At 48.2% G+C, this 18113-nt stretch overlaps 1 protein-coding gene across 2 annotated transcripts in view; it reads right to left on the bottom strand.

Annotated features, from left to right (window-relative positions):
• Window positions 1-18113, bottom strand: part of LOC135905088 (neural cell adhesion molecule 1-like) — a 288619-nt gene that overhangs the window by 172352 nt on the left and 98154 nt on the right. For both annotated transcript variants that reach the window (XM_065436102.1, XM_065436177.1), the window contains exon 3: window positions 12473-12583. In XM_065436102.1, coding sequence (XP_065292174.1) covers window positions 12473-12583 — 111 coding nt within the window. The remainder of the gene's footprint in view (window positions 1-12472; window positions 12584-18113) is intronic.

The following is an 18113-nucleotide window of genomic DNA, read 5'->3' as shown; positions in this document are numbered from 1 at the left end:
AGAAGGATGCCACTATAAACCATCATCACCGCCTGTAAACGAGCTGAAAAAGTAAGCAGAAAAAAATTTGGGCAAGAAAGTTGGAGATAAAGCGAAAAAAAACTAAAAGCTAAATGAGACAAGGCAGTGACATATGCACCGCATGCATTACCACACTGCTTCCATCAATGAAAATAATGTAAGCAGGCTGAAAGGATGCATAGATGAGATCGAGTGCGCCATCTCATCTCTAGGTGTTCGACAGACGGTCCAAAAACAAGCCCAACAAACAACTAGGCCTTCAAGTACAACACTCGTGGATACTAGGTATCGAGCTGGCGATCAAATATGGACAGTTGGTCGGCCTTTTTATTACCAGCATTAAAGCTGCAACCGACAGTCTAACAGCGTTGCCTCAAGGGACGCCAGAATGGAAGTGTGAACTTCACCATCGAAGTGCGTGACGACGGGCGAAGAGAATGTTCCCGAATGAAGCCCTCGACAGATCAAGTCAGGGGTAGCGCCTGGAAGACCGTCAACGCCAGTTCAAAGACTCGACGCCCCACAATGCTCCCCATTCTGGCTGTAGCGTGACACGTAAGGAACGTCCGGGGATTATCAGCCCCAGTGTGCTGCTGACTGTTGGCCACCGGGAGTCGAATGCAATTTAATAAATATCAGGACGCACTTAGCCTCACGGCAATATCGACAAGTCCATGTGCAAACGTAAGCGTTTTTTTTTTCTTTTATTTACCCAGTCGAATTAAACGAATACTTCTAGGCCAGCCTAATTGTGGCATCATCTTGAGGATTTTTTCTGCGTAGTTCAGCGTGCAGTGATTCTGAGACGAAGTGCGTCTGACGCTAGCACAGAAGAAATTTGAACTTGTAACTTGTATCTTGAGTGATTACCTGTCACTGGGGGATCCAGTAAGGCAATACTGGCCGTCAATCACCCCCTCCCGCACCCCCACCTTCCCTTCTCTCCTGAAACCACGGCATGTCAGCGAAACATTAGGTAGTGAACTTCCTTCTCTCTATGTGTTTTGATGAAGGCCCTTCTTTTGATGCTGCCCTGGATTCGCTCTGATACCTACCGAATATTTCATCGGCATTTTCATTTGCGTCATCATTCACAACTTATTGAATTATTGTATTCTCTTCCACTTGATGCATTTGGCATACTTTCAAAGCGAACTGAAAAGTCTTATGAACCCCACTTTCTACGTTCATCTGATGCGCATCAAGTTCAGATTAGTCTTCTGCTTATCCATGTCTCCTTGAAAGACGCTCCTTTAAGACCAATTTTCGACAGTGCATGCTATTGCGAAAGCAGTTAAGAGCTCAAAACTGGGCTCGCTGTGTCCGTTTTGTTTGCCTGTTCTTATGTATTAGTTGCACGAGCATCGATGGACACTCTTGTTTCTTGCGCGTAACTTCCGGTTCATTTCGTGAAAGAACTGGGAACTAAATTCAAAATAAACCAGAACAAAGAATAGAAAAAATCGTACAGCACAAAATTCGTGGGTTTCATTATAGATATGTTATCAGAGCATAATCTTAGTTACAAGTTGTAGAAGACGGTTGTAGAAGGCAATGCTTTCTGACCTTCACCGCGCGTCATAAGGCCAGGATTTATTCACAAAGAAATAAATCACCTACTTCAAATAAAATGCTAATTTTATTCGTCTTTAGTGCGAGAACAGCAAAATCCAGGAGTGTTGTTGTTGTTGTTGTTGTTGTTGTTGTTGAACTTACCCTTGGCTCTGAAACGCCTCGTTGCCGCTGCGCAAAAACACAGGGCCCGAATAAAACAATTACGGAGATAAACATACAGATGCCACCAATCTTCTGTCAGTCACAGGAAAAGAAAAGCCATATCTCACCGGAAACAAAAGAACCAAGGCAAGCCAATGAAGCCTAGAGAGCCAGCTGCAAAGCCCGCGTCTCAAACAGAGCAGCGAAACAAGGGTCTACGGGGAGAGCGAAGCGCCATCCCTAAGCGGATATCCAGGAACAGGCCTGCAAAAGCTCGTCCTATACTACGGGCGCCAGTCACGGGTCTCCGCTTGCCTGGCTGGCTGCCACCTTGGCTGCCTACATCGAGCGTCACCATTGGCTCTACATTGGCTGTCTACAGACGCACGTTTTTATGGCATTCCTTTGATTTTTTTTTTCTATGTAAGACAGTTAGCCCCTGCTTCGTGCCTGTTAGTCAAAACAGGAACACTTCTTGCACCGCGTCCCTAAACTTTTATCTCCCTGCGGCTTCTTTCTTTTCTCCCTAGGCGAAGGTCTTATCCGTCCCCCCACCTCTTTTCTTTTTTTGCCGCAGCTGAATAATCCGACAAGACGACGATCTCAGAGACAGACGTCTACCGTTTCAAGAAAAACGAGCTCCACCGACACTCCCTCCTGGTACTCGCACAAACAACGGGAACCGAGGCCCAGCAATAGAAAACATGTTCGAAGGCTGAGCACACCACAGGAGGCCAGCCACTTCTCCCTCTTATTTATATCTTTTTTTTTTCAGTAGAAGAAACGAAGGCCCACCACGGTCATCCTATTTTCATAATTTCTTTTGTCTTTCCTGCTTTTATATATTTTACGCCAGAAGATTTGCAGTTACGAGCTTTCAGTCAAGACTTTTTGATTGGTTCGTGTTTACTGGCCTTCTGAGCTTGTGTTCGCTAAAACGCTTCAGAGCGAAAAGTTTTTGTTTGTCCTTTTCGTGCTTAGATCGTATATCCTTTTCATTCTGGTGCTCCAGGACAAGCGGCGGTTTTCAGAGTGGCCTGCTTCGGTTTAACGTGACACGAAAAACAATCCGTGCGTGCGCCTTCCATGCTTCTCTCCTGGCCTCCTACATTCCTTTTACTCGCTGAGTTTTTCTGGTCAGTACCCGATTCTTAGCTGAGAACACGTGCCTATATATAGTCATCGAACTTCAGTTTTCTTTGTTCCCAACAAAATGCGGAATCACAAAGGTATGCAGTGTTGCTAGAGACGATAAAAGAAAGCAACAATTAGGCCAGCTTGCTCCCCTTCCAAGCAGAATATGTCGCTTCAGTTTTGTCTTTTGTGTGCCGAAGTCGACGTGGCAATAACTGAAGGCAGGAGGGCAGGATAGGGTATACGGGTTATTAACGCTTTTATTGTTCCTTTTATTTCAATGTCGCTGTATATATGTATGTGCTGTTGGATTATGTTATGTTGACTGTTCTGTTCTGACTATATATGATAATGCATTTACACGATGTGTTCACCACCCGCCGACTGGAGGCTGTATTATGAAGTGACAGTATCATTTTTAATTTTGAGACTTTCTGCTATAGTGCGGTTAAGTTATTTAACTTGATATATATATATATATATATATATATATATATATATATATATATATATATATATATATGTGTGTGTGTGTGTGCGTGCGTGTGTGTGTGTGTGTGTGTGCGCGCGCGCGCGCGCGTGTGTGTGTGTGTGTGTGTGTGTGTACAGTGAGCCCCCGAAATGTGCATCAAGTACTCTAAGAATGTTAAATCGCATAAATAGATAGACGCAACGAGAATGTACACAAACAGGTCGAGTAAGTGCGCGACAACAGTTATAGCCTTTTGCGCTGTCCGCATTATAGAGAAATATACCTTCATAGACCTTGGAGAGGTCGGCTTTTCTTCTTGCTCTTGAGAATGACGGGTTGAAGTAAAGCGAAAAAAAAGACGGATATTCCTAATAAGAAAAAAGAAGCGCAAAATTAATTAATCCTACTTGTGCGGGTACGTACGTGATGGGCAGGGTTTTTCCCCCTGCCGCTATAGCGTTTATTATTGTTGTTTTCATCGTCATCGTCATCACAGTCAGTATTTTTCAGTTCAGGCAAGACACGGAGCTGGAGGGTTACATTCAAGCGCCTGAACGTGAGCGCCGGTACAAGGATGAGTCAGTTCTGGCCCACCGTAGTGCAAGTGTAATATATTGCTCGAACTGGCGCAGAATGGAACACGCAAAGGAAGCACCAAGAACTAGAGAAACGGCCATAACAGGATTTACGGTGTTGGCGCCGTGGGAACCGATTCATCACCCTATGGCCTTGCGCTGCTGCTCTACCAGACGTGGCGAACGAAGTCTCCGCACCAGTGAGCGAGATTTATGGCCTCGTTCACTGACACGCCAGCATTTTTTCATTAAAAATGCAGGTGTTCGCCTGAATCCTTCTTTCAGGTTGGTGGTATGATACGCGGAAGCGGTCCGAGTAAGCAGAGCAAGGATACACGGGACCAACATAAGTATGGCTATATTACGCGCGCTTTTCTGCCGCGTGAGTTCTCCTTTCTATTTTCATGCTTCATATCCAATACAAATGAAGGTTCGCAATCTCGTGTCATTTTCCATAAGTTTCGCGTCATACTCAGCGCACTGTATCTAGCCATCCCTCCCCTCCCGCTTTAATGATTTGGGAGGAAGAATACGAGGCTAGGGAACTTCAATGTTCATAATATTGACTCTTGATAGCATGAGAAACTAGCTATAGTTAATGATCTGCTGCCGTGCACGCGCGCATACAAACAATAATGCAAGTCATATCCATGTGCTGGGATCTCTGTGAAGCGAAGTTTTTCGCGAAGCGATTGCTTAAATAATGTAAAGCTAAATGCGACGCGCACAATTGTCTTTATCGTCCTCTGTGAAACACGTGATCGCTATCATACAATGTGTAGGTTCATGCCCCTTACTGGTCACAACTTTAATGTTATGCATTGTTTATCCGCTACACCGTTCGCGATATAAGCGGAGATGCGTGCAGCAGTTCACGCGAGTGCACACCGTAAGACGTCGACGCGATGACGTCACCAGGACAAAGCTGAAGTTTGTCGAGGGTGACACAACCATGTCTTACCATACACAACCATGTTGTGTACGGTAACACAAGTACGACGCGAACAACAGGGGCAAGGTTGACCAATGTTTTTCCCATTCTATTCCTGCGTCCATGGACTAAAAGAAGATGGTGCGCACGCACATGGTTCCGCACGAACGTGTTGTCGTGCACATGTGCTAAACGACGGCAGGTGCACACCTATACTCAGCAAAGCTGAAGGAACCATGGTCAGGAAGGTCTGGGAGGGTTCGTTAAGAAAATATCGCTTTAAAACAAGAGCGTACGAATGAGTAGAAGTGATGCACAGAAACAAATAGCGTGTAAGCGATGCGTAAAGCTTGAATTCTGGCTGCCTAGATAACGAACTATAGGGCCCCCGTAAATACTACACGAGAGTAACGTCGGGGAGCATTTTCCTTGTTGTGCCGCGTACGTTTGTGCAGGGCTGGTGTGGTGCGTCCAGTGCGCACGATTTCTGACTTGTTCGCACTCAGTATTCCCCGTAATTGTGTTTACCACCATCGTCCTAAATAGGACAAGCGCAGAGCAAAAATGTTTTTCTGTGTTCCATAGTTACAACTGTACTGCGCCAAACCCGCGAATTTTCATCTGAGTCCACCATAACCACTCCATACGCTCTCCCGTCACCCACGACTATGTTCCTATCTCTTGTTCATTCTGTTATTCTGAAGAGCCGCTGGTTGTACGTTCTATGCGTACGATGTGAATAATATATTTAAATGATGGCTCGAGGTCTTTTTGAGGAAATGGGAAAGGGACAGGAGAATGGTACTACGGCCTACTACGAATACCTCACACCTAAATCTTCATAGTGAGTTGTTTTGTGATAGGGAGATGATTAGTATGTGCTGTACAGCATTTCGTCCTGCTGTCACTACCCTGTCATCGTCGTCGTCGTCACCGTTGTTGTTGTTGTTGTTGTTGTTGTTGTTGTTGTTGTTGTTGTTGTTGTTGTTGTTGTTTCAAAGTACGCTGTCGTCTTGTGCCTGTCTTTGCCACGGAACGTTCTTAGCCCTCCAAGTCCCAACAAAGCGCCGACCTTAAGATTCAGGTTGCTGACCTGGCAAACGCATAACATTTCATTTGAGGCACTGATTGAGAGTGTTCGGGTTCCTTGCACCACGGTCGCCAGCTCCATAACACGCTGATGTCGTTCATCATTGCGTGTCCTGCTCCATTCTTAGCTATAATGAATTGTGTCTAACTGGCTATTCCTCTGTAGACAACTGCCATCATTAGACGCCGCTGACAGGATTGTCTCGATGGTGTTTCTTGAGAAAGCGCTCTTTTTAAATGCTCCTTTTCAAAGCATTGCTGCAGAACGAAGAGGGGAAACGAAGATTCATGTAAAATTGAGATGTACTTGGCCATCGTCGATGACTATCCGTAGCTAGTCGAGCGCTGTCCCAAAAGGCGCGATGTTCAGCGCTGTTATCACCGGCGCCTCTGTTAGCACCATTACGACGGTGCAATGAGTTTCTGTGTATTTACAGTAAGCCATGGTCCTTGAGAAATTACACGCAACATATCTCCCGATGAGCCAACTATCGCTTCATTTTCGTTTGCTCTGTGATTGATCTAGCTACCGGTAACTAATTTAATGCGCACAATTATTTGTTTCTTAATTGCGCACAATGTCCTCATATTCCTAAAAAACATTTCTTCTCTTTCTTTTTCTCTTTCTTTCTTTCTTTTTTTTTGCATTCTGCTGGAAGTTTCAGTAGCTTATGCACGTACAGGTAGTAGACGAAGCTTCGACCATAAAAGGGATAATGCGGATCCCACGCACTGTGGGAATCCATGTCAGCGAAGCTTTCTATGCTGTTTTGCTTTGAGTGATGATAGTTAGCGGTGATGTTGACAGCGAATGTTTAATTTCTTCAACGTTCAGTTCAATACGAAAGTGGTCAGTTGATATTAAATGTTACCTTGCGTGCACCACTGCTGTTTGTCTAGGTAGTACACGGAACACACAAGGAGGCGTGTTTGCTTGAGGCGTTGCGCGAGCGGCTTTAACTCAAGTATACTGTCCGTACACGTCTCTACACCTTCTCTCTCCCTTCTCTGTCTTCCCCTTCTCCCTTCCCCCAGCGTAGGGTAGCCAACCAGACCGTTGACTGGTTAACATCCCTGCCTTCTGTTAACTCCCTGACAGTTAACATCCCTTCGCGGTCATTACCGCTTCCACGGAGGGCGGCCGTTGTTGTCACCTTGAAGTGATGAACTCTTTTGTTTGCGCATGTCGATCCTCGTGGGCGTCTGGACTATGCTGTCGGGACGTATTGTTAACTTCACAAAGCTGTAGCGATTCGTCCCAGAAAAGTAGGAGAGGTATACCAAGTGCGTTGCCCCCGCTGGCCCATCGGAAGAGTGTTGTTTAACGTGCACCTAAATCTAAGCGCACACGCGTTTTTGTAATTCGCTCCCGTCGAAATGCAGCCGCCACGGTCGGGATCGAAGCCATGACGTAGAGCAATGCTATAGCCCCAAAGCTACCGCGGCAGTCACACAAGTGTTGATTTGACGTGAGACCGCTTCCGCAGTGTCATTTAGACCCTGCGGCTTTAATGCGGCTTTGCGTCTGCACGCCTTGTGTCAGTTCTCCGCTTGACAAATTTTCGTAGTGTTTATTTTCCAGAAATTGCAGAAGCGTACAGTACCGTACCTTCCGTTTGCCCGCAACCGCTCGTGTCTATAGTAGTAGTGTTTCCTTGCCTTTTCACGTGCCTTTTCACGTGCCTTCTCCTTTCCCGCCCTTCCCACCTGTATGGGAATCGCGAGACTACGCCAGTTCTACCGATTCTCTGCCTCTTCTCCCTGATCCCTCTCTAACATTATATCTACCTCTCCTCAGAATTTTCACGTTGTTAGACGGGTAAGCGCTGCAGTTTCTGCAATGCTTTTGCGGGGGTTACGGATAATTACGGCTGTCAAGAGGCTAACGTCACAACGCCCAAGGAGCTCCACCGGGCATTGTGCACATGCGACGCGATGAAAAAGTTCAAACGAGTTTCTCGCATCGCCTTCCCTCTCTGCCACTCTCCCTCCATATGTATACAAGCTCTGAACCATCTTCCGACGCGGCGTTGAAAGTCGAAGGAAGAGGCAAAGCTTCGCTTTAAAAGCGAATAACCACAGCGTACCTGGAAAACCGAGTTTAAGTTTTCCAACATTAACGAACCGCCTGCTCATAACGACAGGTTTTTTAGCAATAAATTTTCGCAGTTCTCGACGTTACTTCCACAGTAGAAGCTACACCGCCAGGCCACGCCTGTGTGGTAGCTGCTCTTGTTTGTACTCAAGCGAGCTGCCGTTAAAAAAATCCTAGTTTTCAGTACCAGCTGCACGGCGCTCCTAGTTCACGGGGGCGCTAGAGCGCTCACCGTATAATGACCAACGAACATCCACGCAATGCGCGAAGGTGCTAGGCGCGGAGCGCGCGAGCAAGCAGTGAGCGGGCCGACAATGCAGCTAGCAGAGATTAGAGAACGGCGAGTTGTGCCTGGCCGCTAGGGGCCTCCACGTCTCTCTCTCCATCTCTTCTCTCACTCACGTGCTGCTAGGTTTTAATCGCGTTGCAGTCTCGCCGAGAGCGAGGAGCAAATTGGGGAGGGGCGGGGGAAACAATGCTCGCGGGAGCAGCGCTTCGCGCGCACTACCACTACTTCGCCCCCGTACGGGACCACGCCACGCCGGGCCGCTAATTCTGACAGCGCGCGCATTCTTCGCAAAGCGCCGCCAGCGCTGCTTACAGCGGCCAGGGAAGGTGGTGGCGATGGCTTCACTGCAGCGCTCCAGCGTCGACGCAAAACAAACAAGTTTCCTGGTCGCCAGACGCTGAGCAAGATCTGCCAGCGAGAAGGAGGGGAGTGCAGAGCGCATCGTTCAGCCGTGGCGAGCGCTGGCGCGGACATCGAGTTGAGAAGGAAGCTGACGGCGTAGACAGCGGAAAAAAGATGGCGCCGCAGGGAAAGGGAATGAGAGCAGAGGGTAGGCGGCGACGATGGTAAGAAGGGTGCGAGTGAGATTGCAGAGTGGGCGGGAAGGAAAGTGAAAGGGGAGAGGCGACCCGACAGCGAGCGGGCCCGGGGCATAACGGCCTAAATCTCTCCCCGCCGGTCTGTGGGAGGCCGTGCTGGCATTGCCCGCCAGCCGGTGATGGAGTTAGTGGATGGGGCTGGCTCGCGGAACAAGGAGAGAAGTGCGCGTTCCTGAGCCAGGCCGGGCTGAACGTGTGTGCTCGGCAGCAACGTCGAGAAAAGCTCAGAGGGCTCGCCTTCTTGTTCGCCTGCTTCCTCTTGGTTCCGCCTCGCTCGCTAGGCGCGGAATCGTGCCGCCGATAAATATAAAGCGTCTTGCTGAGACGCCGGCGCGCGCTGGGGCCGTGGAATATTTTTCGAGCTGATAAGAGGAGTTAAGAGGCCCAGAGCGTCTTTCAATCGCTTTCTTGTCATGTTGTACATGGAGTGCTGTGAAGAGATTTCACGGGTATTATTTTGCACGCTTCATTTCAACCCACCGCAATCTGAGGAACCAGTCGAGAGTGAGGCACGCTCCGATAGTGATGGTGTGCTGACGCATTTGAAGCGATATTATTTACGGTCGACGTGCTCACAAAGGCATTTTCCTTTCTTCCCGGTTCGTTCTTCAAAAAGGTGTTTCAACAAGAGTGAGTCCTTACTACCACTTAGGAACTACCGCATAGCGTCAAGGTTGATCACGAAAGCAGGACTAGCGTGAGAAAGGTACGACTGCGCAGTCACCGCTAGGCTTGTGCCGTACGCATATGTGCGCGTTTGTGTACTTTTGTGTTTGGGCGTGTGCGTGCCTCTCTCTTTCTTTCTCTATCTATCTCTGCTCTTTTTTTTCATTAGGGCGCGGACTTTTTTTCCTTCTCATCAAGAATCTCTAACATGCGCGCGCGCGCGTGCGTGCGTGCGTGCGTGCGTGCGTGCCTGCGTGCATGTTTTCCTATAGATGTCTGCGGCGAATGTCTTTCGCTGCAGAAACTATTTTCATGCGCATGTGGGAGAGAAATGGAGCACGTTAGTGTAACTGTGTGCTTGTACCCGTATCAGCATTCGTTCAAACACACATGTGTCCATGTCTCTGCATCTGCGTAGCACATACAGAACACAATCATGCATCCTTTGAGCTTCTAAATCTTCGCCTTGCAAATGGTGAATGTGAATGGCTTATGGAGTTAGCTGGCGTAAGCCTTGCGCAAAAGAGAACCGCGGGGGGAATTTTATTGCGGTAACAATTATATGGACACACCAAGGGCATGCGAGAGAGAGAGGAAAAGGCAGGAAGGTTAATCAGATATCAGTCTCCGGTTTGCTACCCTACACAGGGCGTCACCGTGAGGATCCGTATAAGCTTCAAGGGCGATAACACCGTCACCGCGCACCCTACACTGTATGCGTGAGTGAAAGCGTGCGATGGGAGCCGAATGTCGCGGCTCTATCTCGCCCGTGCGAAAGGGACCAATGCGATGAGGAAGCGCGGCTTGTCTTGCGCGCGAGGCACCCAACTTTTAGAGGCGCCGGGTGTAGGGGTGGGCGATCTGCGTTGGGGGCAGAGTCTAGGCACGTCGGCGGTTCGCAGCTTTGTGCATGCTGTGTGTCCTCCGCGCTCGCTTTGCGTTGAAGAGAAATACAGCACGAATGTCACTTCGCTCGCTGCTGCTGCCGCGTTTCCGCACGCCAGCGTTTTGACAGCGAGTGTCCGCAGCCATCGAGTGCGATGTGTTCATGTTTGGTGTGCGCGATCACACCGTGCTTACTAATTTAGTTAGCAAGGGAACGTTTACAAGTTGATGCAGCCGATGAACTTACTATCCTTAATTCGTATGGCTGTCTGCAAATTCGCTATCGCAATCGACGCTCCACCTTTGGGTCGAAACTGCGTCTTTTTTATGTGATCAAGGTGGAAAAGTCGGCGCCAGTTTCATACCTCTGGCTTGCTGCTTTACACGCTGAGGAAGAGGCATAATGGAACGAGATAGACAAGGTTTGGAACAGGAGAGGTAAAAAGGGTATACGGAGAGGTGTGTGAGAGGTTGTATCCAACTGTCACTTTTGCTGTTGCTTTTATTTATAATATTCCAGTATACACTATACAGCCATGGCATCAGCACCTTGAACCACGCTCACACAAATGTTGGATTACATCATTAAACTGACAGAAATGGTTTCCTTTCTCAGCGCATGCCGTTACAGCACTACGTTATGCGCCGCGAAGAGCACTGTATGCATGGCGGGTATTCCTCAGGCACGTTTTCCTATTGCATTCCTATATAGGCCATAATTGTCGTTCCCACTGCCTCTCCTACTGTCCGGCTGCTCAGCAATCGGGTTCCTATGCTGACCCTTCCTTTTCCATCACCCCCTAGCTCGACTGGCTTGGCGCCGAAGGGGAAGAAGAACAGCATCGAATTGCCGCCCAGGTGCTCGCTATGCTGGCCAGTAATTTTGGGCTGAATAATTGTCTTATACTACTACTACCACTTATACTACTACTACCACTAAGCGCGCCAGCTTTACCATAACTGCCACCGCATTAAGATACGAACATTCTTTATATGGAACTGTTTTCACGCGCCTAAGGAAAGCGCGTTTCTTTTTTCTTTCACCAAATGTGATAAGAGGTTATTCTTAGATGATTTTCAATTCAACAAATAATCAAACCGTTAAGAATAAGCAAGAGAAAAAATTTTCGCGTTTGTCATACAATGAGGATGAATTTTGCGAAACTCTAGAGTAGAGCTTGTGGGGATGCGCGACTCTCGCGCGTCCCCTGATGTTTTTCCCGCTTAGAGCGTCTCCTGTAATCCGGCTTCGCCGCGTGGCCTGCGTGATGCCCGCGGCGGTCGATGTGGTTGAAGCGCAGTGCGGGAGAGGGCGCGAGTGTTGCGCTGCTAACGCCGCCGACAGACGGGGTTACTTGGGCGCCGGGATACAAGGCGCTTGGTCTTTCCCGGCGGGTCGGCGCACGGCGTGGACGACCCGCGCGCGCGCGGCGACCCAAGCTTCTGCGAGACCACCTCGCGTGGCCGCCTTCGAACGCGCCACCGTTCGCGTGACTGTACACGCGAAGGACCTGGCGTTGGGATCCAGCATGGGGCGAACATATTCGCTCGCTTCCGGTTGCGGTGAGTCGGACTTCTAGATTTGTCATGCGCCCCATCGGCATGTTTTGTGGATATAGCAACTCGGCTAGCAGGCATTGATCTATGAAAGGTGCAATAAATGCTCTTGTGATTGTTTGCACTACTGTGTTGTCGTTCCTTTGTCCCAAGAGCATGGGTGTGAGACCCCCACAAGCTTCGCTTATCTTTTACACCAACTGTATCATGAAATTTACTGCTGATATTATATTTACATTGTGAAATTTCCCGAAAGGAGTCGATTTGTGTTATTTTCGGCTTAGTTCTGACGTCTTAGGTATCAATCATCACAAGAATACAAGTAATGAGACTCCTCCCCGCGACCACGACTGACCTTTCACCTTACTTTCTTCTAAGCGTGTGCCCAAACCTTTCTTTACCGCTTCCGTACGCAGAAGCCGATGTACATAGGCGTGTCTTACCTTTCTCCACTAAGCAGACGAGACTCAGTGACTCGCCAACCATGAACGGTCCTATGGTGCCTTCAACCGCTGTGCCTGCTGACGTCATGATGATAGGCACACTGGGGGCCACTGAAAGAGAAAGAAAGGGGGGGGGGGGTGTAAGCGCGTCACTTATTATGCCCCTTAAGGTGCAATATCCTGCATGCCATGTGCATGCATTCACAAAAACTTCTACTCTACATCTTGTAAGAGCGAACGCCGCCTAATCGTGTTGTCGTTAATGAAAGTGGGCTTCCAATTCCAAACAGCACTTGCGAACAAAAAGGTTCGTGGTTTCGGCTCATAAAGGGCTGAATATAATTCACTACGATTTTCTTACGAAAGTGTTATTTCCCAGCGGCCAACCGCCTTCGGTATTGGTATGTCCGACATCCCGATTAAGCTGGCTTCTGCTCTTACGGACGTAAATGGCGTGAAAACGTTTACTGCGATAGCGACTATACGGACGCTCGGGGTGCGTTCGCACCGTCATCGACGGCGCGCTGCTGTTCTGGGTGCGACGACGCATGCGCTGCGCGCCCGAACCGCTCTTTTTCGCGCGGCCGAGCGCATACGCCACCAGCGCAGTGTGTGCTTGAAGTCACGTGATCTGCAGCGAGTACCAGGGTGAGCAGGAGACGGTGAGGCCAGAAGGCTCACCCTCAATGTGCGTTGTCTTCTGACAAAAACTACGAGAGCCTCCTTTTAGTCCTTACATTTTTTTTTTTTTTCAGCGAAGCTGTTTACCTGACGGACCTGCATGATTGAGCCGTATGCGTGGTCTCGTAGTGGGCGGAGTACACTCTAAAAAATTTCGTACTTGATCTCTAAGTTTAAGCATGACGCGTATGTGCTTGAGGCGTGGCGTGATGGCACTCCTTCATGTAAGCGTGAGGACAAGTCTACGTGTCATGGTTCGGTATTGCGTGAGCATGAGCGAGCCGCGTACGCGTGAGAAACGCAAATCACACCCTTAAAGTACCGCGCAGCGCTCGCGCGCGAACTGTCCAACGCGCATTAAAATGTCACGCGATCCGCACGGAGCGTGGGCGACGGAGAACACCGCTCTGCGCCTTCTCACCGCCCTGCGGAGAATACGAAACATTTATTCGGGAGGCTGATGAAGACGGTGGTGTGTTAAAGACTGCTCTCAGCCATTTTTGGTGTAGATTCTCCGGCGGACTATCGCGGAGTTCGTTCAGTGTAGCACAGAGTTTTCAGTCTAATTGTCAGAGTTGGTGTGCGTGGCCAAGTTCACTTCTGCAGACAGCCATGGCGTACAAAACACGGATGGTGCATGCATACAGAGTGCAACTGTGCCGAGTTTAGGAGAGAAAATCCACCGAAGTCTGGCGTGTCAGGAACAGCATTTACACATGGATGGTGCATACATGGCGGCCCCTGATCTGCCACCTATGGACGACTGGAATATATATATATATAGGTAGGCACGTAAGTCATGGTCCGCTTTTATTACATGGTGGCTAACTGGTTATATGTCATGATTTCCGATGTCTGCTTGTGTCATGGGTGGGGGAAAATTTGCCTTATGATTCATTTTAATGGAAATCGAGATTCTTTTACGCAAGCACTAGCTTTCATTGAAATAAAAAGTAGTCAGCCTCGTGCTTCTTCAGCACGTTTTAACGCCAGACTGTTCCATTCCTCTGAATTGTTCTTCTCATTGTGCTCAAGTACCAAATCCTCACGATCATAAGGCAAGGTCACTTTAGAAATTTTTGAAGGCGGAACGCTGCTCGCATTATATGCTGGTTCATGACGCGAATATAATGTCGTTTTGTTTCGTTTTCTTAATTTTATATTCGCCAGTTCACCGTTCTCTCCGTGCCTGACGGCACTTAGCCTTGGGCAAGGAGGGCGAGCTAGGAGTTGCCACTGTGCATTTTTGCCGCGTTTCTTATGATTTTGAACGCTGTTATTGGCGCATCGATGTGGTTACGGCATATTATTCGCAACGTTGACCAAGATGATCGGCGCTGTTGTCAGGTGCGGCAAGCGAGTGCTCTTCGGGATCACGCGGCGTGCCACCGCTCAATCCATGAAAGCCTTTGCCGTGTTCGCTTATATCGTGGGCCTTTGCGAAAGACGTTTATGTAATAACCTTGTTGGTGTCACAGAGGACGACAGTATTCTAGCTGACAGTGACTAAGGCCTGGGCTCTCGTCCTTTCGCTTCATTTTGCGACGGCAGTTCGCAGCAACGACGAATGAAGCCCCGAGGACATCCGCTTTTAGGCGTCGTTTCCTGTTCTCTGCGGCATATAGGCTTGCGTTATAAGCGTACAATAGTTTCCTTCTTTTCTTCCTAGTCCAAAAGCCCCCCTTCGCCTTATATTTGTGATTGCGGAACCTGCCGGCTGCGTCCCGCTGTCGCCTTCCCTCAATGCGACGGCGCGGCAGCTGTGGCAGGAAAGCACGGGGATGTACGCCGCGGTAGCCTCCGCGGTGTGCAAGAGCTGGATTGGGCATTGCAGACGCAGATCGCTGCTACAGTTGAAACTCCAGCAAGAATGGGAAAAGTGGGAAGACTACACGCACGGTGACCACGGCCGAAGAACAATCCGGACACGAGGAGAGGCGTCGACAGCAGAGACGCGACCATAACCAACGACAACGCGCCCGTGTGAAACCGCATAATCCGACCAGCGACTTTGCCTCCGAAGAACTCCAGCAAGAGCAGATGCTACCCGCCGTGGTTGCTCAGTGGCCGCGGTGTTGGGCTGCTCAGCACGAAGTCGCGGGATCAAATCCCGGCCACGGCGGCCGCATTTGGACGGGGGCGAAATGCGAAAACACCTGTGTACTTAGGTTAAGGTGCACGTTAAGTAACCCCAGGCGGTCATGATTTCCGGAGTCCCCCACTACGGCGTGCCTCATAATCTGAAAGTGATTTCAGCACGTAAAACTCCATAATTTAAGAGCGGATGCGAGAGTCTAATCGTCGGCGTCAAGCACAAGCTACCGATGAAGATCGCGCGCTGGAGGCCGCTCGTAAGCGTCAACCTAAGTCGTTCGAGTCTGCGTCCAAGCGGCAGAAGCGTGAGTTGCCTGCTGCTTCGACTCTTCACCGGGGTGAATTACAAATTCAAGACAATGTTTCTGGACGCAGACTTTGGCTATACTTGCTCGGTCTGTGATCGGCAGCTTCGCTGGCAAAGCTGCCACCATATGAATAGGGTTCGGCCCGAAATTTTCCTTTTTTCATTTCATTTCGTTTCAATCCAGTTTTATTGTTTCCTAGTAGAAAAAAAAACAAGAGGAGGTTTGGACAGAAGACCCGACACCTTTGTACACAGAAAGACACTGAAAAATTATAACTCTGGAAAAAGTAACTACAGCAGAACAATATGGATCAAGTGAATACAAGAATTGAAATTGGTAATACAGTATATGCAGTACAATTCTTCTTGCGTAACCACGAGAACATAAGATCCACTAACGTTCATAATAAAAAAGAAAGAAGTTAAAACAATTTAGATACAGCATAAAAAACGCCACAACTGTGTGCGTGTGTATCACACAGCCGTCATTGTGCGCAGGTGTATCGCTATGATGTTGTGTTTAGCTTTCTTTTTCTTTTTCTTTTTTTTCTTTGTGTAAGTACGAACGCTGGGCCCCTATTTACACAAACTCACACAAGAAGCTATTACTGTATAAAACTGCGCGTCATTGCAATCGCAAGCCGGTAGTGATGTCGGACGTATTTCATTAGCGATGGTGACCGGCCGCTCGCAGCCAGCCCTTAACCGAACAAAATATTTGTGGATTCGGCCCAGGCTACCCGCGATCTTCTTCCGTGCAGGAGCGGTGTAATTATTTCGTTCAAATTATTTCTCATATCACGATTCACCAGTTGTCTTAGCAGCGTTCCGCCAACGTTATCACCACTGTCGTCTGGTAATAAGAAATAAGCTAAATCGAGCGAGACGAATTCTTACAATATACCGCCCCTGACAACCCCACAGAAACGCAACTAAAATGCAGGGCCCGTACATTGCATGCATTCATTCTATTCTGTTCTGTTACATTCTCATATGCTCCAGCGCGTTCCTGCCAATTCTGGTGATAGCTTGGTGGAACGTCGCTCAGGCCACTGTCGAAGCGCAAAAAGAAGCTTGATTTGAATAGAGTCGTTGCGTTATCACTGGTGCACACGTTAATGCCACCCCGAGCTTTCTCTTTCTTAGTGACTGTCGGGCTCCAACAGGGCGCCTTTCATGACGGCGTCTGTAAAATAGACAAACTGTCTTGACTCATGAAGTTGCAACCACTAAAAGCAAGTAAAACTCTTGCTTGGGCTAGTTGGTTTATGCTTGAATTAGTAAAGGCAAGGCGTAGAAGACCAGGACTCAAGAAGAACACAAACGACAGGACCGGCACCGGTCCTGTCGTTTGTGTTCTTCTTGAGTCCTGGTCTTTTGCGCCTTGCCTTTACTAACTAAAAGCCAACATATAAATAAACAGACAGGTCCTGCGTTTTTCACAGGCTGCCATTTTTTTAAAAAGTAACGCGAACTTGAAACTTGATTAAGTTCACCAGGTAGCCAGGGACCCCTGTATAATATTGTAAATGAGTGCAAGTTATGTCCTGCGTACTAACTTTACTTTTCTAGATGGGTAGTTTCAGACTTTTCGAGCGAGAGGCGCTGTTAAACTTCCTTTCCTCGGGCCATCTCCCGCGCTCCTGCAGAATAGCATTATGTAAATAACGTACATACATGTTGTTTCATCACCAAAATAACTAAAAATGCAATGTTATTAACTGTCCGGCAACGCTTACGTGAATATGAATGAGGAAAACTGTAGTTCTAGTTTTCGTCTGTCTTTTTTTTTCTTCTTCTTTAACAATGCAAAGTTTTGCACAACGCACAGTATGCGCATACAGTTTTTTGGTGAAGACATTCATAATTAATCCGCGGGACACGTTTACACGAGTGCTTGTTGCTAAGCAACCACTGCACATAGACGCTCATCTTAACTGGTCTTCCTTGTGTAAGTCGGCGCGCAAGAGGAAGTTACGGCGGCAAACTTTGATGCATAATGTGAAAGTTCTGCATTGTGCACGGCGGAAACTAAGTACAATACGCAGTACACTCAGTGCACTAGTGTTCATAGGTAGCCAGTATGCTATGTACCGACACATTCCACGGCAGGTTTCTGCATAGCTCTGTAATGTTAAATCTCTGTCCGTGGCATCCATGTGTATACAACAAAGTTAGTCGCACTGCAACCTGCGCAAGCCATGCCATGTATCTCTTCATTTTAATCCACATTCGAGCTTTCCTGCACCCGTAATGCAGCAGTACGTGTAGAAAGAAGCGTGGAGTTTTAATCAGCATAGTCAAGATGGGAGATGATGCTTTCACACATGTAAAAGTGGTAAGAAAGATGACGCAAAACAGAATGAGCACCAACGCAATTCATAACCAACACCTCGCTCATAGCTCCCCGATGACGGAACCCTCCTTTTTTTTTTTAGTACGCCTGTGTTTCGTTTTTTGTTGTTCTAAACCATGTACTCAGCATTTTCCTTTCTTTATTATTCACTTTCACTTCACACACAAAGAAAACTGGCATGCCGCGTAGCATAACACTATTGC

The sequence above is a fragment of the Dermacentor albipictus genome, chromosome 1, assembly GCF_038994185.2.
Source record: "Dermacentor albipictus isolate Rhodes 1998 colony chromosome 1, USDA_Dalb.pri_finalv2, whole genome shotgun sequence".
Classification (NCBI taxonomy): domain Eukaryota; kingdom Metazoa; phylum Arthropoda; class Arachnida; order Ixodida; family Ixodidae; genus Dermacentor; species Dermacentor albipictus.
The sequence above is the reverse complement of the archived record's forward strand: the minus strand, read 5'-3'. Positions and strand labels throughout refer to the sequence as shown.